General features: G+C 38.9%; 1 protein-coding gene across 1 annotated transcript in view; it reads right to left on the bottom strand.

Annotated features, from left to right (window-relative positions):
* KY (kyphoscoliosis peptidase) overlaps positions 1-26071 on the bottom strand; it is a 538508-nt gene that overhangs the window by 155122 nt on the left and 357315 nt on the right. Inside the window, exon 10 of the mRNA XM_044073511.1 lies at positions 3002-3187. Coding sequence (XP_043929446.1) covers positions 3002-3187 — 186 coding nt within the window. The remainder of the gene's footprint in view (positions 1-3001; positions 3188-26071) is intronic.

The following is a 26071-nucleotide window of genomic DNA, read 5'->3' on the forward strand; positions in this document are numbered from 1 at the left end:
ATCTAGATCAAGGGAGGTCATAGTCTCCCTATACTCATCACTCATCAGACCAATGATTGAGTACAATGCCCCATTCGGAATGTATCTGACCCGACACTTGCAGCAGCTGGAGAGGCCACAAAAGTTCCTCACCAAAAGGATAAAGGGTCTCAAAAATCTGTCCTATGCTGCCCGACTGAAAGAACTCCAGCTCTATTCAGTCGCCACCGCTTGCTCAGAGGTGACCTTTGCCTGACATACAAGGCCATGTCAAACCCAGATTTGATGAATATGCTTCATCTCAAAAAATCTAGATCCGTCAGAGCCACAAGGGCGGGAGACTTAAACCTCGACACGGCTATTAATAGGACATGCTGGAGGGATAGATTCATCACCCAAAGACTCCCTATGCTGTGGAACAAAATCCCGGTATATGTGAGGCAGAGCACCTCGCTGGCCTTGTTCAAGAGAAATCTTAACCAATGGATGGGAGATCGCAGATATACTCCAGGGATTACCTCAGTGTCACTGCTAGACAGAGGCACAGCAAAATAATGGGTATAGTTCCCCATACTAAAGGGGTGGCGTAAGCCACAAAACTATGGGCTAGGCTTATAAATGCCCTCGGGCAGATAGCCTAGTATGAACCTATGAACCTATGAACCTATGGCACATATTATAACAATTTGGGTACATTTAGCTGGTGAGTACTGCAAGGCTCCACCGGATGTGTCCAGACACCAGAACCGTGACTTGAGCATTCCAAACACAGTCTCATTAGAAGTCTGGTCTGTTCTTGTGCCTCATTATGGCATTCTTGTTCAGGTGTGTGTGCATTTCTGATGGGTGTCAGAAGGCACAGCTCCAGTGTGTAACCAGCATCCCCCGTTAGGTGACCATAGGGGATGTCCCCATTGGCAAATCTCTGGTACAGCTGCATCAGATGACAAATGTGGGAATCGTGATAGCTTCCAGGGCAGCCAGCACACACATTCATTATAATGCCCTGGGCATTGCAGACGACCTGGCAGTTGATGGAGGGGATGCCCCTGCGGTTGATGTAGGCCCTACCCTGATGCTTTTATGCATATGTGGGTGCAGTCTATAGCACCCACTACCTAAGGGTATTCTGCTATTTGGTAGAAGAGACACATATTGCTGGCCAACTCCTCACGGATGATGAGGAAATATACGTGCTCACCGGCATGTGCTGACATGGCATCCAGGAACTGGTGGAATACTCTGGATGCTAATGCCTGTGAGATCTCCATGATATCCTCAGTTGAGCTTTGGGAGGTACCTGTAGCAAGTATTCTTAAGCCTACACTAACCTTGGTATCCACTGGGATAGGTTGCCCTCGGTCAGTTTTGTGTGTCAGGTGTGGCTGGCACAGCTCAACAGTTTGCTGTAGGAGGTCCCTGTCCACCCTATAGCACTCCACTATCTCCAGCTCATGTAGCCCCTGGTAGGTTACCCTGGGTCTGTACACTCTTCTCTGTCTCCTCACTGTGAGTTGATCGGCAGCATTAACATCCTCACCACCCTCAGCCTCTTGCACATGTTGTTCTATGTTGCCCGCTGCAGTCCCTCTCATTTTGTAGGTTTGTTTGTTAAAAGTTCCCCGCTTGTATACACCGGTGGTGTAGAGTATGGAAAAAAACAGAGGGGAAGGTCTTTGCATAGCTTATAGCATTGTTCTGGGCTGGGTCAGTCTACTGCCTGTCTAATTGGCTGATTCTGATACATTTCACCTGCCAGCTATGCTAGTTCTCCTTGATTACCTTCCTACTGCTGTTTTCCCTTCCCATTGCCTTCCTGTATAAGCCCGGGGGCCCACTGAGCAAACAGAGTGCTCAGATGTGCACACTGCTGCTATTTCCTGGCTTAACTTTTTTTTTCTTCCTTTAAAACCCGGTGAGCAGCGCGCACACTCGCTTAGGCAATGTAGAGAGTGCTAGGCAGACTCAGACACACCCCCTAGCTTAGCTGTGCTAAGCTAGGAGCAAACCCGAGCCACAGGGCTCCAATCTGCTTACAGTATGCCTGACACCCCCCCCCCATGATGTCACCTAACTCCTAGGCTTGCACCAAGCTATTCCTACTCTTACACTGTTTGACCTGACTAACATGTTGGGGAAAACTGGGATTCACTATCATTCCACTCATTTGCATAGGATTTCCTGCTAATGCATAGTTACATATCTCACACTGAGCCTCCCCCCTTAGCAACCATTACTCACTGGCCATGTTGTCTTCTGCCTGCCATTGACTTGCATGGTAACATAGTGATTTTAGTTAGAATGCTTAATTTAGGTTTATTTTGTTATTTTCCCCCGATCCCATTTGCGTGCCGCTCCCTATGCTTAAACAGCCAAGATCGGCTAAATAATAATAAAAGTTGATTTTTTTTATTTTTTTGGCTGTTTGCAATGCCAATGGCCTTATACGTGGCCATTGACATGCTTCCTAACTGATATACAGCCTTTATTTGGAGCTGTCACGGCTCCGTTTTGGATTTTGCAGAAATGTATTCGGTTACTAACCAAGTACATTTCTGCAGATTGCATAAGTCCTGCATGGCCAGCTGCAAGCTTCCTGGATCACAAATTCACCTCATTTGCATGGATTTCTCCTGCAAATGGGGTGATTTGCATGCAGGGGGCTTAGTACGTGCAAGACTACTGCAAGAGTGCTCGTGCACTCCCCTGCAGGCTGCTCCTGGATTGCAAGGCAGACATATTGCCTGCTGGATCTCCTGCACTAATCCTTCCTGCCATGCAAGGCATAGAGAATCCAGGGGATTAATTAACTAGATGCTCTAAATCTGTGCTTTTTCTTTTGACATTTTGACCTTGCTCTCATGGCTCAGGTCATGACTGCAATGTATCTATGGAAGACAAGGTCACTTACCCACTTAACAAATAAATAGAACACATTTATTGTTCATAACATGTATCTGTGACAACTTTTATTACATTATCAACTTTATTTCTAAAATTAGTAAAGGAAAACAAAATTTACTTGAATGAAAATACTGTACAGTTCTCCTGTACATTACCAGCACCCCACGTGCTGTCCAGTAGGTGCCATTTCCCATCTAGATGAACCGCATTCCATGCATGATTAGTGTCCTTGAATGTTGTACCTATTTTGTAGCTATAGCCTTTGGAGTACCCAGATATCTCTTCACATCTAACCCCTGCAAAACTGAAAAAATATATGCAATCAGAAACTGAAGAAAACCTGGTATCTCTGAATGTTTTAACAATAGCATGGTAACATAATCAATGCCAAGAGTTACTATTTAATGCATGTTAATACATACTCAGGCCATCCTAAATGATTTTAAGTAATGAACATTATCTTCAATGTGAATTTTATTTAGAAATCATAGCTACATTTTCAAAACTATCTGTTGCACTCATCTAGAATGGAACTAATATCAGTTCCAAAAATAAAATCCTGTTCCTCTAACCTAAAAATATCATTATCTGAGCTATACTCACAAGGAAATGTGATATTTTTGGATGTGGTTTTCTTTTTTACCTTAAATCTGTTAAGGTCATGATTATACTTGCTACCAAGCCATATATTCCTTCAAGAAAACACATTTTATTCAGAAAATATTCTTGTTTCATTTGTTACAAAAATAAAATCATAAAATCAAACAAATTTGCAATAACTTAATATAGATATATATAATTATTGCATCTGAAAGGTCCCTCAGGCAACCAATGTCAATCTGAGCTGATTTTTAATTTAGTGTTCACAATTCCGATTTCATTAATACAAACCAGGATCAGCATTCAATCACAAATAACATAATGTATAAGACAAACTTGTGTGATATGAGGCTGTGCACAGGATAGGGCAATTCAGAAACATTCTTATGGTGATTGTACAAGACCATGAAATACTGTGGTATGCAAACTATGACATAATGAGATAAAAGTGAGCAAAAAATGATAATATGGGTAATTGTGAATGCAGATGATGGCAAACAACATTGCAGAAGAATTTGAGAAACCTATAAAAATTGCAGAATGAGCTTTGACAGCCAGTGTGCTGTAGACCATAAAATTGTGCTGAAGCGAGACAAAAGATGTGTGAATATGTCAGGAACAACAGCAGCAGTGTTAGCAGAAATGTATGGGTTTGTGGCTATCCCCTCACCCCGTAGCCATGACAGTGCCCAATGTTGCTCTCTCCCTCACCAAAAGATCTGACCATGCCTTAATGTGTGAACAAAGACACCTTGCAAAAGCAGGCATAGATGTGTTGCCTCCCATACAGGCTTGTGGAATGCATGGAATACCCATTCCTGTGGACACCATAGTATGTAAATCAATGGCAATCCTTGCTACAGGGACCTTTCAGTGATCATCAGGGAACATGGTAGGTGAATTCCTGGCATTTGTCACACAACTGCTATACCAGTTTCTCAGTGCCATGCTTTATAATATGGAAGAGCATATGTGATTTTCATGTACCACAGATGAGACGAACAACACTGTCCCTGTGTAACATGGCAGCACTGATTGCATCCACATTGTCATCAAGGCCCTCACCTGAGACACAACGACAGAATATCAGCCATAAGGGAACATATGTTTTGGCTGATGACAGCTTGATTCCACTGCTTATGGTTTGAATTTATTTATTTATTATTTTGTTGACTGGGAAAGTCCAACTGGACAGAGCCTATTTTCACCGGAGGCCTGGGGAGAAATGCTCCAATTGCATGTCTTTGGATTGTAAAAGGAAACCAGAGTACGTGGAGAAAACCCACGCAAATGCAGGGAGAACATGCAAACTCCACACAGAAGGCACCCCAGCTGAGAATTGAACCAGGGAACCTCTTGCTGTGAGCTGACCATGTTAACTGCTGCACCGCTGTGCCACCCAACAGCTGCAGTAATATGTTTTCCATGTGTACAGTGTTACTGAGGTGTGCAAACAATTATGTCAGGGGAGTGGGTTTGCCAGCAGTGAAAGATGAATCTAGTCACAAGTTTTAGGAAGATGCGGTGGCAGGTAATGACCATGTAAAGTGAAGGCAGGGTCTGTGCAGCATGGCACTAATTAAAAGGCAGTGTCTTGTGTACAAGAATGAGGAGGATTAGACATAACAATACATAGCAATGATGTATACACTACGTCAATCAGGCTGTCCTATACCATGCATGGTCTGAGTATGCTGTGCACTGGACATAAACTACCCTCATAACAAAACAAGGAGGGCACACACACACACACACACACACACACACACACACACACACACACACACACACACACGCACACACGCACACACGCGTGCACACACACACACACACACACACACACACACACACACACACACACACACACACACACACACACACACTCACACACACACGCACAGGTGTGAAGGGCCATAGTGACAGGGGTTGGCAGTGAGCACCAGAGGCTGATTGGGGATACTGTATTGATGGGCATGTGTGCATGCACTTGTGTGCATGTGTTTGTTTGTGCACACATGTCTGCATGTGTGTGTGTCTGCACTCAAACGCATGTGTATGCATGTGTGTCTGTGCTTGTGTGTGAATGTGCTTGTGTGCGTGTGTGCGTGTGCGTGTGCGTGTGCGTGTGTGTGTGTGTGTGTGTGTGTGTGTGTGTGTGTGTGTGTATGAGAGAGCGAGAGAGAGAGTGAGAGAGAGATCGCCTGGTGAGTACAGTGACCCTGGAATGCTGTCCCAGGATAATATGGGTTGTGTGTGCAGAAATGGGTTCAGGTGTGCAGGTTAAGTAAGCATGATCTGCCTTTGATGAATCCAAACTGAGATTGGACCATTGTTTGGATATTCTTTATATCCTTATTAATTAACTCCATGATAATACTTTCCATGGCTTTGCATATAAGGTTGGTAAAATGTATAGGCCTATAATTGCCTGGGTCCATGGAGGGTCCTCCCTTATGCAGGGGAATAACTGTTGCTGATTTCCATTCACTTGGTACCAAACCCATATGTAGGCTAAGGTTGAACAGTGTTGTTAGGGGTGTGACTAAATCATGCTTTGTACAGCTGAATGTGCATCCAGAGATATTGTCAAAACTCACAAATGCAGTGTTTTATGTTTTGATGGGGCTTTTAGGACTTGGTTTTGTGTGATAGGCATGAGGGGACCAGTTTTAGGTATTTCATGTGGGATAGACGGGGAGGGGGGGCTATTAAAGCTGGAGCTGACTTATCAGCCAGTATGTTAGCTACATCTTCAGCTTCAGTGAAGGTAACATTGCTCACAGCCATCTCAGCTCATCGCTCCATTGTGCTTCTGAGCTTGGGAAGATAACTAATAAGGCCTTTTGATTTTTCTTAGTTTGAGTTTCTATTTTCACAGCAAATTTGGCTTTGGTGAATTTAATTAAGCGTCTGAGTTGTTTGTTTAATTTAATGATGAGCGTTCTACTGTTTTAGGTACCACTCTTCATATTTTTAGCCAACCCCCCTTTACTGTAGAGCTTGTTGACATTATAGATCCATGGGGAGGGGGTCCTGGGGTATACCCTGTGCTTGTGCTCTAGGGAACAGCAGCATCACTGCTGCTCTTTACATGCGGAAACAGTTTGATGTTGCTCAACTCCACATACACAACAGAGTTTTCTGAGTAAGGTTGGGGTTTGAAGCTTTCCAATAAATCACTTGGGATTAGATAGTTTGTTTTAGGAAAGCTTGAATTAGATAGTTTGTCTTAGGAAAGCTTTTAAAAGAGATATGGATGGAGGGAGTCTCAGTTTTCAAATTTATTTTTAAAGGAGGTGACTTTATTGTCTGACCTAGCAAGGGACTGTGATATGCTAGGGATGGTGCAAAGTGTTCTCATATTAATAAGTACAAGATCTATTTATTCATTTATTTATTTATTTATTATTTTTCATTTATTGACCAGGGAGGTCCGGCTGGACACAAAGACCCCTATTCAGCAGAGGCCTGGGGAGAAAAGCTTCAGTACATGCAGTGCAATCAAAATCTTTTAAGTCATATTATATCAAAAATGTAAGACAGAATACAATTAAACTAAATTTTATAATGTCAAAATAGATGAGATAGCAACACAGTAGTAAGATCTATTGTACTAATTATGCTCTGTACAGTAACTATACATACAGTAGTAAGGCTTCTTATACTAATTATACTCTGTACAGTAACTACACATTCAGTAGTAAGGCTTCTTATACTAATTATACTCTGTACAGTAACTACACATTCAGTAGTAAGGCTTCTTATACTAATTATACTCTGTACAGTAACTATACGTACAGTAGTAAGGCTTCTTATACTAATTATACTCTGTACAGTAATTATACATATAGTAGTACGGCTTCTTATACTAATTATACTCTGTACAGTAACTATACATATAGTAGTAAGGCTTCTTATACTAATTATACTCTGTACAGTAACTACACATTCAGTAGTAAGGCTTCTTATACTAATTATACTCTGTACAGTAACTACACATTCAGTAGTAAGGCTTCTTATACTAATTATACTCTGTACAGTAACTATACGTACAGTAGTAAGGCTTCTTATACTAATTATACTCTGTACAGTAACTACACATTCAGTAGTAAGGCTTCTTATACTAATTATACTCTGTACAGTAACTACACATTCAGTAGTAAGGCTTCTTATACTAATTATACTCTGTACAGTAACTATACGTACAGTAGTAAGGCTTATTATACTAATTATACTCTGTACAGTAACTATACATATAGTAGTAAGGCTTCTTATACTAATTATACTCTGTACAGTAATTATACATATAGTAGTATGGCTTCTTATACTAATTATACTCTGTACAGTAACTATACATACAGTAGTAAGGCTTCTTATACTAATTATACTCTGTACAGTAACTATACATCCAGTAGTAAGGCTTCTTATACTAATTATACTCTGTACAGTAACTATACATACAGATAAGGCTTCTTATACTAATTATACTCTGTACAGTAACCATACATACAGTAGTAAGGCTTGTTATACAAATTATACTCTGTACAGTAACTATACATAGAGTAGTAAGGCTTCTTATGCTAATTATACTCTGTACAGTAATTATACATACAGTAGTAAGGCTTCTTATACTAATCATACACTCTACAGCAACTACACATTCAGTAGTAAGGCTTCTTATACTAATTATACTCTGTACAGTAACTATACATACAATATTAAGGCTCCTTATAATAATTATACTCTGTACAGTAATTACACATACAGCAGTAAGGCTTCTTGTATTAATTATACACTGTACAATAACCATACATACAGTAGTAAGGTTTCTTGACTAATTATGCTCTGTACAGTAACTATCCATACAATAGTAAGGTTTTTTATACTAATTATACTCTGTACAGTAACGATACATACAGTAGTAAGGCTTCTTATATTAATTATACTCTGTACAGTAATTACACATACAACAGTAAGGCTTGTTGCATTAATTATACACTGTACAATAACCATTCATACAATAGTAAGACTTCTTGACTAATTATGCTCTGTACTAAGTACAGGCAACAAAACTAATAAAAAAGAAAAACGGATGCAAAGGCAGCAAAACCCTTTAATAGCACAAGCTATAGTCAGTTTTAAAAGCGCTTTTTCGTCAGCATAAATGACTGACTTCTTCAGAAAAACAATGAATGAATGCTACAAGCATTGAAGGTTTAAATTAAAACACACGTTGTTACGTAAGATACTGAACCACTCACTCGAAAATTAAAGGGACATACTCATCGTACACATAACATTAAACCTGAGAGGTACCAACAATAAAACATGTATAGAAAGTATATATATATATATATATATATACTCTAACTATGTCCTAATAGTGAATAATTTAAACATTAAAATTAAACCATAACACCTCCTCTAAAACATTATATAATCATACGACAAAGGGTAATGATGAATACAAAAGTAGATAATACACTTGTATAAGATGTGTTGCCAAAATCAATAGTTGGCATGTCATCTCTCAAGGCTTTTAAGTTTTAACAAGCTTGAGATAGAACACGAGTCATTAATCCCTGGATAACTATACGCGTTTAACTTAACCTGCCAGATTAACTCAGCTTCTTCCAACTTAAGGGGTCTAGGTCCACCCCTAATATCACAAGTAACCTGGTCTATTACTAAAAATTTGAATGTGTGGTTGTTAAATACAGAAGTATGCTTAGCTAGAGCATTTTCAAGTTTACACTTTCTCATAGCGTATAAATGCTCGTATACTCTGTCCCTAAGTCTCCTTTCGGTCTTGCCGATATAGAAGACAGGACATGATGTGCATCTAGCTAGATAAATAACAAAGGTGGAGTTACAGGTAAACTTAGATTTTAATCTATAAGTAGTACCATTTAAATCAAAACAAACTGCTTCTTCAATGTATCTGCAATAATTACAGTTTTGGCACTTCAACATACCTGCATTACGCACCATTAAGGGTACATTACGCTCCAGAATAGATTTTAAATTCTTCCCTTTCCTAAAAGCAACCTGAGGTCTGACACCTAATTTCGCATAAATATTAGGGTACATTTTAAACAATTCCCAATTCTTGTTAATTATATCAATACAAGCATAACTTCCTGTACTGAATGTTGTAGTAAAATAAGTTGTTAGTATTCTCCACATGAATAACTGCTGTCCCCTCTTGGTCAACTGTGTTACTAACATTACGGTTAGTCACGTAATCTGGAACACCTTGGGCCATGGTATTACTAATTGGTAATAATGGTTGATAGATATACTGGTTCCTTTTATCTATCACTTCCTGAATAAGGTTGTCCAAAAAATCGTCAGGATAACCTCGTGATAAAAACATGTTTTTTAACACTACACATTCCTCAAAAAAGTCTACGTCCAAGCTAACCATCCTGGCAGCTCTAACTAGTTGGCCTTTGACGACCGACTTTTTTTGAGAAAGGGGGTGGCAGCTAGTAAAGTGTAAGAAAGTATTTGAATAAGTTTTCTTATGAAATATCTTTGCAGAATAACAATTGTACTCATAGTTCTTACTTAAGAGTACATCAAGATAAGCGATGCTATCAGTCCCAAAAGAGTATGTAAACTCTAGGAATTTAGTAGTGTTATTAAAATATTGTAAAACTAATTTACTAGTATCAGCATTAGCATTAATCAGGATAAAAATGTCGTCAAGGAATCTAGTGTAATAGATAAACTTACCGAGAAAAGAGTTTTTATTAGAAAACACAAATTCGGATTCCCAATATGCCATGACTAAATTGGCTATACTTCCACCACAAGGGGACCCCATTGCAACACCCACTTTCTGTAAAAAGAAATTGTAACACGTGAAAAAGTTGTAAGAGATAACCAAATCACTAAGTACAGTTACAAGATAAATTTTGCTATCAGGAGCATTATGTTTCTTTAAGGCAAGGGTCACCCATTTGAGTGCAATGTTGTGTGGTATACTGCTGTACAAATCTCTCACATCTATTGTCAAAAAGTTAGTGTGAGGGTTAAAATTGACAGCTCTTATATTTTTGAGGAATGTCCATGAATCTTTACATACCTGGGCTTCCTTAACTACATACTTTTGAAGTATACTATCCACTACTTTAGCGCAAGAGTAAGTAGGTGACCCCCTACTGTCTACCAGCAATCTAAGTGGGGGGTTGTCAATACACTTATGTATTTTAGGAATTCCAAAAATGCTTGGGTATTTAGGGAATGAAGTAGTTAAGTAACCATACATTTTTTGGTCAATTCTACTTTCAATATATAACTCCTCGATACAATCTTTAATTACCTTGTACGCCCTGTTAACTTCCGATCTTGAACTGGGTTCATAAGTATCACTAAGTAGAACTTCATTCATACGTGTTTGATAGTCATTAGTACTAAATACAACCAACCCCCCACCCTTATCTGGCTTACAAAACCGGACATTTTGAGATTTTAGAAACTGTAAAGACTCAGTTTCTGTCCTTTCCAAATTTTGAGTTGTGTTATATAGTGATCTGTTAGTGCCAGCACACCTAATATCTAACTCACAACATTTTTCAAATAGTTCCAAAGCTGGATGGAGTGGGGGGTTGTAAGTACTAGTTGTATGCAACTGACCATATTCAGTATAGGTAGACCTATTTCCCATTAATAAAATAAAGTTCAGTTTCCTAGTGAAAAGCTTAATGTCTAAGATAGTAGCAACGCAGTTAAAAGATGTAGATGGGACAAAAGTTAAACCCTTAGATAGAAGTTCCACCATCTCAGTGTCTAGAGCAGCCAAATTATAAAGTTTTTTCCTGTTATCAGCCACTAGAGGGTAGCATTGCACAAGTTTTTACATATTTATTCTTTTAACTGTGTTAAAAGATGAATATTTTACAATACATTTATATATATATATATATATATATATATATATATATATATATATATATATATATAACTTTTTTTACATACATTTATCATATATTATACATACATATATTTATTAATGTGATATTTATTGTTAAACAGTTTTTTTTTAAATGTGGTTTTTATATTATGTTTTTAAGTTGTATTTGTCCTTACATATTTATTCCATTAATTGATGCAAAGGTTTTATTGGTTAATTAGTTAATTATCTAATGTGAGGAGTTATATAAGCATGTGCATTTTTGTGGATTGTGTTATCTGATGAAGTCTGAGGACGAAAACGCATTGTGAGTTGTCAGCGTTAATAAAACTTTGTGGATTACTACTTCGTGGTTGGCGACTGCTTTGTCCAAATTTTCCTGGAGATGTACAGCTACAGAGTCAGGATATGGTGAAGGGTTCGCTGAGAAGTGTTTTGAGGCCTGCTGGTCTAAGATGTTGCAACCCATAGTGGATACTCTGACTGATTGTTCCAAGGCATTTGCATTAACAAACTCCAGGAATCTCTGTGCTTGTGCAGTTAAGGAGGTGTAGGTTTCCCAGTTTATAGCTGATTAGTTAACTGCACCAGGAAATGGTGTTGGCTTTAATACTAAGAGACACCAGTTCTTGTAGATAGGCAGTGTGGCTTTCATGGGTCATAGAGTGACCTTTCTGATGGTTACCTGGACATGATGAAACTCTAGTCCATTATACTACTTTGTCAGCCTTGATGTGATTCTCTCATGAATGGAGAGGGAGACACCTCGACCTTTTTTCCCCTCCTGCAAAGTGGATTGTCTAAACATTTGGAAGGCATTACTTCACAGGAGGAGATTTCTTGGTCCTGTTAAACCATGTCTCAGACACTACACAAAGACATTCACATCTTCAGAGGAAGGACTTTAGCAGGGAGTAGAGGTTCTTGTCTAGGCTACTAGCATTGATTAGTAACACTTTCATATGTCCCTTTGCTTGTTTCATCTTGTTGGTAGTTTTATCTGGTAGATATTGCCTAGAAATAATACTATGTGGTGGAGAATGCCTTTCCCAACATTTGAAAACCTAGAGGGGACATGTGAGGGTCTGGAAATGGAATCACCTCCCAAATGAATTAAGAAAGCAAGAAACACTAGAAACTTTGGAAATCTTTAAAAAATATTGAAAGAACACCTGCACAAAGAAACTATGTGTAAATGTTTTCATAATAATAATTGAATAGGCAAATCTCATAAGCCAATATGTATATATTAGTACATTTCATCGCATTATCTGCATATGAATTAAAATTTGCACGTTTGTTGCATAAATTCTGCATAGTTATATATTTATTTAATTTTGTATTGTATCCATGTATAATACATCTGGATATTCCATTTATTTATTTATCTATCCTTTGCTGACCAGGTTGGTCCTACTAGACCAGTGGCCTGTTTTCAGAGAAGTCATGATGAGGTATTTATACTACTTGGGGAAATTTGCCGAGGGCATCAGAGAACTTTTCCTACTATTTTTGATAGGGCTAAGGATCTTTATGTCCACTTGAGCTACCAAGAACACAAGCAGCTGGGACCACCATTTAAAGTCTTATCCAAAGGATGACACTCTCAGCGTTACCAACCCCCCCCCCCCATGCTGCACAGAAATCCATTGACCTGGTGTGGGAATAGAATTGCTTTGAAACCAAGTTTTTTTTGGGAAAGGTCCTCTTGTGACATCCTGGTGTCATCTGAGGAGTTCATAATGTCACCAGGTGTGCAATCATCTGCAAACATAGTCGGCCACAAACCCTTAATGTTACCTTTGACCTTTGGGAAGTAAATGAGAAAGAGAAGTAGTCCAAGGACTGAACCCCTGGACATAGGACTGAACCCCTGGACATTTCAATAGTCACAGGGTTTTCTGAGGAGATAAGGCCACCCACTCTTACTTCATGGATTCTGTTTGTCAGCCAATTTGCTATCCAATGAGTTACACAGGGATTAAAGTTTAGCTGGGGGAGTTTATCTATGATGTCTGAGTTTGGGGTGGTGTTCAATGACTTTGTGAGGTCCAGATATGCATTGTGCACTGATATACCTTCTTCATTACCTCAGTGACTTTTTTGAAGAAGTCTTCCAGATCATTTAGGCAGAACCTGCCCTTGACAAATCCAAACTGGCTTGGGTCAAGAGTCCATAGGTTACATTTATCACTATTTATTAGTTCCATAATGATGCTTTCCAGAGCCTTATAGATTAGACTGGTCAGGTTTATGGGTCTATAATTACCTGGGTCCATTGAAGCTTCATCTTTCTGTAAGGAATTAGTGTTGCTGTCCTCCATCCATCTGGCACAAAGTCTTTTTGAGGCTAAAATTGAATAGTCTTTGTATGGGGTCCGACAAGTCATGAGTCAGGTTAACCAGTAGGCAGTCTAGTATGTTATCCGGCCTCATAAACGCAGAATTATTAACCATAGATAGTGCCTTGAAAATTAGTATTTTGCAGATTTGGGGGAGGGTGGTGTAGATGCATGTCTTTTAGGAATATTGGGGGGGAGGGAGTAAATGTAGAGCTGAATCTGTCCACTAGTAGATTTTTTATGTTCTCTGGGTACTTGCACATGATATCATTTACTATTACCTATCTCTGTGCAGTGCTGAGTATTGTTTATCAGACTTCTCATATAGCTAAAGAAGGCTTTGTGGTTATCTTTTTCCTGGATGGCTATTTTTGCCACATATCTGGCACTGATTGATTTGATCAGGATACAGAAATTTCAACCTTGTTGAGTTTAGTAAAAGTATTATTGATTTCTTGAGAGTTATATTTATTTTTGCATTCAATGAGTTTTTCTTTTATTACAATGCTAATTTATATTAGGGTTCCATCTTGGAGGGTTATTTTTGAAATGGGCATTGTATTTGTTTCTAAGGAGGCCAGATGCAGCTATGCAACTATTTAAATGTGCATAGAACTTGGCAGTAAAGAATTCGGCTTAAGCAATGAGATCATAGAGGTGGAAGGGGCTTTTGAATTTAGTTAGCTCATGATTCAATTTTAGTAGATTAGCCATTGCATAGTTTATAAATACTGCAGTACTGGAACATGCGTCAGGTTTTAGTCTTAAGGTGAATGTGATTGTGTTGTGGTCCAATCTGACCAGGGACAAGGTTATATTTGGCAGTGAGCAGAACTGCCCTGTATTGGTAAGGAACAAGTCTAGCGTTTTATTGTTCCTGTTCAGGGAGCAGACTAACTAGTTCAGAGAGTTTGTATTAATGAAATCCAGAACTTTCTAAGCATACATTTCTGAGACTGTATAACCCTCCCAGTTTCTGGAGGGATAGTTGAAGCCAACGAAAACAATGGTGTTTGGCTTACTACATAAGGACTCCATAATGGTTAGATATGAGGTATAGGTCAAGGGTGACAGGCAGGGTGTCCTGTAGTTAGCTATGATGTGATAAGAGGTTTTGTTTACAGCAAGTTGGACATGAAGGAGATCCAGGTTGTTAACTTGTCTAACAAGTCTGGAAGTGAGATGTTTTTTTTTAAGAATGCAGAGACACATTTTGTGTGTTCTTCCACAAAAAGGCCAGTCAATAGCAGAGTATGCTGGGACTCATTGCCATGGCTACTCCTGTTTTGCATCTACTTCTCTAAAGTCATCAAAGGCCTCTGCTTGACCAGCTTTGCAGATGATTGCAGATTTGGTGCCATCAGTGAATCCCTCCAAGACATAAATGCCCTTCAAGATCGTCTGATGCAGACAGATAACCAGTGCAGGAGTAACACTATTAAACTCAATGTCAAGAACTGCATAATAACATCTGTCAGTATGATGGCCATTCCTGCAAATTGCTACATCAAAAAAACACCCATAAGATTACACTCCGTAGTTGGGGATTTGGGAACACTTCTAAACAACTTGGCCTCTGACCATCAAGTGTCTACACTTGTAATAAAATCATCCCATGTTGTATAACTTATAAGCAAGACTATAGCGCTCAGGTTCAGAGATGTCACTGTTGCTTGGTTTTCTGCCCTCATAAGAAAATCGAGTACAATGCACCCTTCGACATGTACCTAACCAGGCAATGCAACAACTGGAGTGACCAAAGAGGTTCTTCACAAAAGGAATACATGGTATACAAAACAAGTCCAACATGGACTGTATCAAACCATTGTCCTTATACATTTTATCCTACAGGCTGCTGAGAAGTGACCTATGCCTGGCATAAAAGCATCCTCTGATCCTGTCTTAATAAACCTGTTGCACATCCACAAAACAAATGACACTAGAAGCACCTTATCCATGGACCTAAACCTAGCCTGGAACATAAATTGGCCATACTGAAGGGGCAGGGATGTGTTTTGGAGGCTGTCCCTTCTGTAGAGCAAGCTTCATGTTCATCTGAAGGAAACAGCTTCCCCACCTTTATTCAAGCAAAACTTGGATCAGTGGATGGGAATTGCAATTTTACCCTTGGTCTGGCACCTTTGTCTCTGTTAGAGAGAGGAAGCTTGTATATGCTTGACCAGTCATACTCAGGTTTATGTACCCCCCCCCCTCACATAACGTATGGGACCAATACCTTTCTAATATTTCTGGGAAGCATGGCCAGGCTTAAAAAGCCCCTTCAGGGTCATTAGCCTAGAATTTTCCTGTGATTCTATAATCTTATGTATATACAAAAAAGAGTCAGCACCAGTATTTTAATGACTGGTGGTCTCTGATGAGGGTTCACCCTCCCAGGCAGTGATACATTTCCCTGCAGTACACATGGTTAGGGACACATAGCTGAACTGATATTCAGCTGCAGAGATATATGGCTGTTGCAAATACCCTGTGTGCAAAGAGAAACATGCAGTGCCATGCCAACAGCTTCAGTAACCAAGTGCATGTGGGCAGGGGAAGTACTGTGTGTTGTGCTAATGTAACTACAACATGTAGAAATGTGCACGTTATGGGGACAGGGGAAGCATTGTGCGTTGTGCTTGGTGTAAAGTCCATGCTTGTGTAAGTACAACATGTAGAAGCATGTTACTGTATGAAGGAAGTCTTGCATGCTACTGTATTCAAACATTACTGTATGAAGAAAGTCTTACATGCTACCATACTCTAACGTTACTGTATGAAGTCCTGCATGCTACTATACTCTAAAGTTAATGTATGAAGGAAGTCTTGCATGCTGCTATACTCTACCAACCTGTATGAAGGAAGTCCTGCATGCTACTGTACTCTAACATTAATGCACAAAGGAAGTCTTGCATGCTACTGTACTCTAATGTTATTGTATGAAGGAAGTCTTGCACGCTACTGTACTCTAACATTACTGTACGAAAGAAGTTTTGGATGCTACTGTACTCTAATGTTAATGTACGAAGGAAGTCTTGCATGCTACTGTACTCTAATGTTAATGTACGAAGGAAGTCTCGAATGCTACTGTACTCTAATACTACTGTATGAAGGTACTCTTGCATGCTACTGTACTCTAACATTACTGCACAAAGGAAGTCTTGCATGCTACTGTACTCTAGCATTACTGTATGAAGGAAGTCTTGCATGCTACTGTACTCAATTTTACTCTATGAAGGAAGTCTTGCATGCTACTGTCCTCTAACATTACTGTACGAAGCTAGTCTTGCATGCTACTATATTCTAATGTCACTGTATGAAGGTAGTCTTGCATGCTACTGTACTCTAATGTTACTGTACAAAGGAAGTCCTGCATGCTACTGCACTCTACCGTTACTGTATGAAGGAAGTCCTGCATGCTACTGTACTCTAATGTTACTGTACAAAGGAAGTCTTGTATGCTACTTTACTCTAGTGTTACTGTATGAAGGAAGTCTCGCATGCTACTCTACTCTAACGTTACTGTACAAAGGAAGCCTAGCATGCTACTCTACTCTAACATTACTGCATGAAAGAAATCTTGGATGCTACTGTAGTCTAACGTTAATGTACAAAGGAAGTCTTGCATGTTACTGTACTCTAACGTTACTGTACGAAGGCACTCTTGCATGTTGTACTCTAACATTAATGTATAAAGAAAGTCTTGCATGTACTGTGCTCTAGTGTTACTGCACAAAGGAAGTCTTACATGCTACTGTACTCTAATGTTACTGTATGAAGGTACACTTACATGCTACTGTACTCTAACGTTACTGTACAAAGGCAGTCTTGCATGCTACCATACTCTAATGTTAATGTATGAAGGTTACTCTTGCATGCTACTGTACTCTTAACATTACTGTATGAAGGACGTCTTGCATGCTACTGTACTCCAACGTTACTGTACAAAGGTAGTCTTGCATGCTACTGTACTCTAACGTTACTGTACAAAGGTAGTTTTGCATGCTACTGTACTCTAATGTCACTGTATGAAGGAAGTCTTGCATGCTAGTGTACTCTAACTTATGCTTCAGTATGTGCTTTTAAGTAATCTTCCTCAGAGAACATGAAGGGGTAATGGTCCACACACACACACACACACACACACACACACACACACACACACACACACACACACACACACACACACAATAATAAAGGTGCTACCCATAGTTAACTGCATTTTTACTGTCACTGATATCGTCACTTTGAAGCCAGCTACGGCTGTTTGCCATGCTGCCTGCTCTCTCTTGGTGCCTTGGGGGACCTGGACATTATGACATTATTTTCCGCTTTTGCTTTTGGTTATTGAATCTGTTGATATGGCACAGGGTACTTATTTTTTCCACAGGGAATTTGCAACAGACATTTGTCCCTGCAGCTATGTCACTTCATCCATGAGTCCCCATGTTATTACTTGCCTAACATCTCTATCACATATAATAAACTATCTAAAGCTACTAAACATTGGCTTTGTACAGAAACATGGTACTCAAACTTACATACACAACTCCACCAAAAATATTGTCATCATATCCCGCAATCTATATAATGTAACTCAAATCTACTTATTCAAACACAAGTATGCAAGCAAAGTTTTCCCAAACTGTAAATCAGTCAAAAAAGGAGAAAAAGTGCCAAAAAAACTCTTGTAACCACCAAAAAGGAACTAATAGATGGGTCACACTATTGGGTAAAAAGGCTTTAATGTAGGAAAAATGACGAACACAACATGCATAAATGCCGTGTACAGTTGCCAGCATTTTCGTTCATTAAGACTTCATCAGTTGTTAAAATATTATCCACTGTATCATCATTTATACTAAAAGACAATCCCAAACCACCAATAAGATAATCTCCTGTCCAAAATAATGCACCAGTCTAAAGTTGCCATTAAAATCACTTTCCTTAAATGTACAAATTTATAATAAAACACATAAAAATAACAAACATGCAAAAATTATATTACAATTCAAATATATAAATTAAAAATATGCAAAAAAAGACATATCGATCATAAAAAACATTTCTTAAACACATATAATATGTACATATAAAAATAATAAATAAATACTTAAATCCATGTGCTAGCTTGCACTGCATTTGAATTGTTTTTACTGCTGTTTTAGCTGCTTTTCTGTAAAAAAAAAAAAAAAAAAACACACACCCACCTTCAATGGGTGACTCTCAATAAAAATCTACCCAAAGAGCAGAGACCTCCAAGGCAGAAACGCACTCGACCACCACAACACAACACTAATCATGACATCATAACTCTCCTATATAGTGTGCCACTTAACCAAAGCCTCTAAGGCAAAACAGTATGTCCAGCACAATAGTCATAGGTGGCTCTATAGTGAGGCACACTGATGTCCCACTCACTAGGTTGAATAAGGAGAAAGTAACAGTCAGCTGCCTGTCAGGTGCCAGGATCCATCACAAAATGCACGCACTCAGGTCCCTCAACAATAGGTACAAATATTACTCTGTCATTGTACATGTGGGTGTGAATGACCTGAGATGTACCTCCCTGGACTACATGAAAAGAGACATAGAGGAGCTCTCAGATTATGACGTCCAGGTGGGTATGCCATGAGCAGCATCCTACCATCTCCCAGAATTATACCACAGTACAAGCAGAAAATGATTAATTTCAACAAGTGGATACGTTGTTGATGTCATTCTAAGGGATCCAGTATCTGTCTGCCTGGGATGACATGATTGACAGACCCCGATGCTTTGCCAGAGATGGCTTGCATCTGTCACCCCTGGGCTTCCGGATACTGGTCAAGGCTCTTGCCACCCTTATAGTGCCTTTTTTAGGTGGTGTTCTAAAGGCCAAATTACCACCATAACAACTACAAACAAATGCAATCTGAGGGTCATGCTGCTCAATGCTAGAAGTCTAAATCTCAAAATGCACTCCTTAAAATGGAGAATATCGACATTTGTCCTGTAACAGAGACCTAGTTAAGGGCAGCACAAAGCACTCCTGCACTACCAGGCTATAACTCATTCCAAACCTTTTTGCCCCAGAGCTTGGACTGAAGCTCCAAAGGCAGTGTTTTTTCCATATTCATAAAAGATGCGCACACCTCCAGACCGGTTGCCCAACATAATGTATCAGCGATGCTTCAGGTGCAGCTAACATTGGGCAAGACAGCAATTCAGGTCATAGCCTGCTATAGGTCCCCAGCCATGTCCCAAGATTCACACCCAGGAGAATGTTAGAGTCCAACCCAACACTCTCATTCTGGGTGCCTTCAACTACCCCTCCATTAACTGGGAAAACTACTCATGTACCAATACACTTGCCCAACGTTTCCTGCAATTCATTAATTCCAATGCCCTGGACCAGCTCATTCTTACCCCCACTAGAGGTAGCAACATCCTCGACCTAGTAATTGCTAACATGGGTGACCGTTGCTGTATACCAATAGTCAACTCCTCCCTGGTTAGATCCGACCACAAACATATCACCTTGGAAATCCACCCCCCCCCCCACAAAGATAACCACCTCCAAAGTTAATGTTGGGCTCCTAAAAACAGAGGTGGCTAACTTCACGGCACCCACACAAATAGAGAATAGTTGCATGACTGCCGAATCATACACTAATGCACTGTACGAACATGTACACAAATGCATGGATCTCACCATGCCAAACAGAACCAAGATGCTCTCCTGCAAAAAAGGGAAGACAATCTGGTGGTCCCCTGCCATAAACAAACTCTACAACAGAAGGAGGAAATTGATGCAGAATAAGGTGAAGTCCCAAGTTTGGAAAAACTCCCTTATCAGTCTCAACAAAAAGTTGAGATCCCTTATCAAATCCTATAAAGCTAGCTATGAAAACAGAATTGCAGCAGATAGTAAAGATAAACACAAGGCCTTTTATAGTTATGTAAAGAATCTCCACAACAATACCCAGATTTGCTCTGAGCTCCTGCACAATGGTACCTCCTATACCGAGCCAACAGATACTGCCAATATACTGGCTGACAGATTCAGTGCCAACTTTACCCCTTTCTCCTCCACTAAAGACCAGTCACAATACCAGTAGATTGCTAGGCACCCAGTATTACTGCTGCACAGGTTAAAACAGCACTGTCCAAGGCCAAGAATACAGCTTCTGTGGGACCTGGCAATATCCCTGGCTGTGTTCTACATGAATGACAAAGTGAACTGGCACCTCACCTGTGTGTCCTGTTCAATCACAGCTTCACATCGGGCTTTGTCCCTACACAATGCACACTGCTACAGTCATCCCTCTCCACAAAGGAGGAATGACTACAGACCCTGGGTACTATCACCCCATTAGCCTGATGAGTCTGATATGCAAAGCTATCAAACACATCATCATGGACCTGATAAACAAGGATATAGGGAATCTCCAAACTCTGAATCCCACACAGTTTGGTTTTGTGAAGGGTAGATCATGCCTGCTCAACCTGGTTGACTTCTTTGAGTCAGTTACCAGAGCTGTGGATGAAGGCAAGATGGATCATACAGCCTACCTTCATCTGGCCAAGGCCTTTGATACTATTCCCCACTCAGGAAGCATAGAAAAACTCACTAAGCTAGACATCCACCCCTATATCACTAGGTGGATTGCAAACTGGCTCACAGATAGAACCCACAGTGTGAAAGTAGCTGACTCCAAGTCAGACTGGCGACCAGTCACAAGTGAAATCCCACAGGGTTTGGTCCTGGGTCCTCTCCTGTTTGGTATCTACTTTTGTGAAGCCCAGGCCAACATGAAGGGACTCTGGCTGACAAAGTTTGCATACGATTGCAAGTTGGGAGCTATTATTAACTCCCCAAGTGATGTTGACATCCTACAGAAAGGTCTCACTGAGACCAACAACTGGTGTCAGAACCATGGCCTTAAGCTCAATGCCAAAAAAAGGTGTCATCATCCCCTTTGGAAAAAAACTGGTTCCCATAAATTATCACATTGATGGTAGTCCACTGAACACAGAAGGTATTATAAGAGATCTGGGAACACAGGTTGACAGCAACCTCTCTTTTGACCACCACATTGCCACTGTGGTCTGTGGTCAGAAAGTCCTTCTATGTGGCACATCTCATTACTAAGGGTTTTGCATCCAGGAAGAAAGAGGTCATTGTATTTATCTACTCTTCTCTCATTAGGCCATTCATCGAGTATAATGCCCCATTTGGCATGTACCTCACTAGACACCTACAACAACTGGAGAGGCCACAAAAGTACCTCACAAAGAGGATCCTAGGCCTTAAACACTTGTCCTATAGGGACAGACTCAAAAAACTCCCGCTATTCTCTATCTCATATCACCTACTTAGAGGCGATCTCTGCTTGACTTACAAAGCCCTGTTTGACCCAGCTCTGTTAGAAATGCTACATCTAAAGAAATCCCAATCCATCCACACCACATGCTCCAGAGACCTCAACATCATTACCACATTCAACAGAACAAACTAGAGGGACAGGTTTATAACCCAGAGACTGCCCATGCTATGGAATAGATTTCCAATACATGTCAAACAGAGCACCTCACTGGACCTCTTCAAGAGAAATCTTGATGAGTGGATGGGAAATAGAAAATTCACCCTGGGGATCACTCCAGTGGCTCTACTCAACAGAGGCACTGGGAACTAAGGTTCGGTGGCACGATGCCAGGGTAATCCTATGGGCTAGGCTTGTAAAGACTCCAGGCCCATTAGCCTAGTACACACCTATGTACCTATGGGAACCTTTTACTCTTCAAAACTGTGTTGTAATACCATCTAGTGGGCAAAGTTTAACAGCACAAGACAAGTAAAATAAACTAAGGCAATTGCTAGTTAGGCATATGAAGAATCACTACATCTCTTCAATGCAGTTGTTTTTAGAGTCTAGCTGCTCTAAGGGGGCTAAAGAAACAACATAATTTAACCTGGGCAGTCTATTGACATCTAAAATAATTTTCCAATATAGTTCTCTGTACTCGATACTTGTATCCCACATACCACCTCTTAAACCTTTGGGTATTTCTTCTAAAATAAAAAAAATGAAATCTAGCCAAGGCACATTTTAAAGTGTGCTTGTCCAAAGCATTCCTTTGTTATTTATTCTGAATGGGATTTATATGTTCATATATTCTCCTCCTTAACTTTCTCTCAGTTTTCCCAATATAGAATGCTTTACAGATAATGCACATTGCAATACAGACCACCCCACTACTCTCACAAGTATTGTGCAGTTTGTCTACAATCATTCTATCTTTTGGTTCAAAGTATAAACTTTCTACATTACTAATATATGGGCATTGTAGGCACATATCACATTGAAATGTGCCCTTCCTCTTTCTTCCATGTTTATTGTTACCACCAGTGCTGTCTTCTAACAAGTCCTTAATACTACTACCTTTTCTAAAAGTAAATTTCAAAGATTGGTTGAAATTTAACTTAAGGTCTGATATACTGGCGAATTTTGTCCATTCTTTTTTCATTATATATACAATAATACCAGATTCTCCACTATAATCAGTAATGGATGCACACTCAAACTCTTCCTCCTTCTCTTTCCTATTAACAAGGGAGTCTAAACCACCTTCAACATTATTTGAGAGGCTTTCTTTTAATCCTAAAATTGAGGCAAATTTACGATCTTTATCCCTCAAAACTTCACAACAGATATCACAAATTAAGTCTTTATGGTAACCCCAGTCAGTAAACATATTCTTCAAAACTTTACATTCCCTGAGAAATTCATTCTCATCCGAGGTCATCCTACTGATTCTCATAAATTGCCCCTTGACTATACCTTTCTTTTGGTGAAAGGGGTGTGCACTAACATAGTGGAGAATCAAATTGGAGTATGTTTTCTTCTGATATACATTAGATCTACACACACCACTGACTTTATATATAGTAACATCCAAATAATTAATTTCACTATGCCCAACGTCATAGATAAAATGTAAAGATTCAGTAGATTCAGTAATGTATTGAAAAAATTCCAAATGTTTTTCAACGTCCACCTCCAAAAAATACAAATATCGTCTAAAAATGTTGATACATAACTCAACAATTTTTGTATTGGCTATTAATGTGAAGTTTATTTTTTCTCAAACATTTTTTATTCTTCAAATACAGTTGAATAAATTCAGTAGTATTTGTATATAACATCTTAAATAACCATGTACACTATTTACATCAGCTTGACACTATAACAGAGCTCAATATATACAATTACTTTATAGGCATAACAATCCAGTTATCAGAGTGTATCTGTTCAGTTATTGTAAAGTGTCAATTAATGATGACTTTTTCCATGGATTGTTAACAAATGGCTTAGGATGAATCCTTAATTCTTTATTTTTAATTTCCAATAATGCTGTGGTCTTCAGTAAGCTGTAGAAGTCTTCCAAAGTCTGTATTGTGTTTGTACTCCATCTTCTTGTTTTACACTTCCTTGAGAGAATGTGAAGTTTTGAAGAATATATTTTTTGACCGGGGTTACCCTAACAACTTAATTTGTGATGTCTGTTGTGAAGTTTTGAGGGATAGAAAGGACAAATTTGTCCCAATATTAGGAGTAAAAGAAAGCCCCTCAAGTAACATTGAAGATAGTTTAGACTCTCTCTTGTTAATAGGACAGAGAAGGAGGAAGGGTCTGAGTGTGCCTTTGTTACTGATTATAGCAGAAACTCTGGTATTATTGTAGATATAATGAAAAAAGAATGGGCAAAATTCACCAGTATATCAGACCTTAAGTTAAATTTTGACCAACCTTTGAAATTTACTTTAAGAAAAGGTAGGAGTATTAAGGACTTATTAGAACATGACAATAGTAGTAACAACAAACATGGAAGAAAGAGAAAAGGCACATTTCAAAGTGATATGTGCCCACAATGCCCATATATTAGTAATGTAGAAAGCTTATACCTTGAACCAAGAGATAGAATGACTGAAGGCAAAATTATACTTTTGAGAGTAGTGGGGTGGTCTATATTGCAATGTGCATTATCTGTAAAGCATTCTATATTGGGAAAACTGAGAGAAAGTTAAGGAGGAGAATATATGAACATATAAATCCCATTCAGAATAAAATCCAAAGGAATGCTTTGTACAAACACACTTTAACTTGTTCACTCCAATGGAGCTCAGGACATTTGCACTGTAACTTACAAAGGTGGAGCCTAACCTTTTGACAGAATCAAATTATGTCTTCACATTTCAAACAAATGTTCCTATGTCTGGAACCATAGGGGTTATGAAAGATATATGAATGGCAAACCCTTCAGCAGCAAATATTTTTATAGTTATAGTATTCTTTAGGTTCTGGGTCTTAAACTGAATTTTTATAAGTCACAGTAATTATTATGTTTGCAGTATTTTTAAACAACGTACAATATCTCAGCAACCACTTCAGTTACACACATGCTGTCAGAAGCATTTTATTCATCTAATTGAGAGCTTTCATAGGAGGATAAGGTGTTCTGTCTGTGTTACTTGGTTGTTGAGATATTTAGAAAAATGTGAAAATTACATCTGTATAAATTAATATTATAAAAACAACAGGTAATAGCTCTTTACCTGCACTAGACAGAGGTCAAATATTAATGCAGTTGAGTTTTCCATTGTGCAAACTTTAAGATGAAATCTTTTCAGATCTTATAGCATGGTTTTGGAATTACTGATGCAAATATGAGCAAGCAATATTTCATGCCTAGAGGTGTCAATTGGCTTTAACTGCAGATGCACCTGGAGGTGTCACTCAATGTAATGAGTTAAAATGTGCTAGATTTCATTTTTTTATTTTGGAAGACATATCCAAAGATTTAAGAGGTGGTATGTGGGAGACAAGAGTCAGGTACAGAGAACTATATTGACAAATTATTTTAGATGCTAATAGACCATCCGGGTTAAATGATGCTGTTTCTTTAGCCCCAGTTTTAAAACTTAGAGCAGCTAGACTCTAAAAATAGCTGCCTTGAAGAGATACAGTGATTCTTCATATGCCTAACTAGCAATTGACTTAGTTTACTTGTCTTGTGTTATTAAACTTTGTCCACTGGATGGTATTATGACACAATTATGAAGAGTAAAAGGTTCTCCATGAATTTAAGTATTTATTTATTTATCCTTTTTATATGTAGGTATTATATGTGTTTAACAAATGTTTTTTATGATAGATATGTATTTTTTACATATTTTTAGTTTATATATTTGAATTGTAATATCATTTTGCATGCTTGTTATTTTTTATGTGTTTTATTATACATTTGCACATTTAAGGAAAGTGATTTTGATGGCAACTTTAGA

This window comes from Protopterus annectens, chromosome 6.part0 (genome assembly GCF_019279795.1).
Source record: "Protopterus annectens isolate FY-2018-M chromosome 6.part0, PAN1.0, whole genome shotgun sequence".
NCBI lineage: Eukaryota > Metazoa > Chordata > Ceratodontiformes > Protopteridae > Protopterus > Protopterus annectens.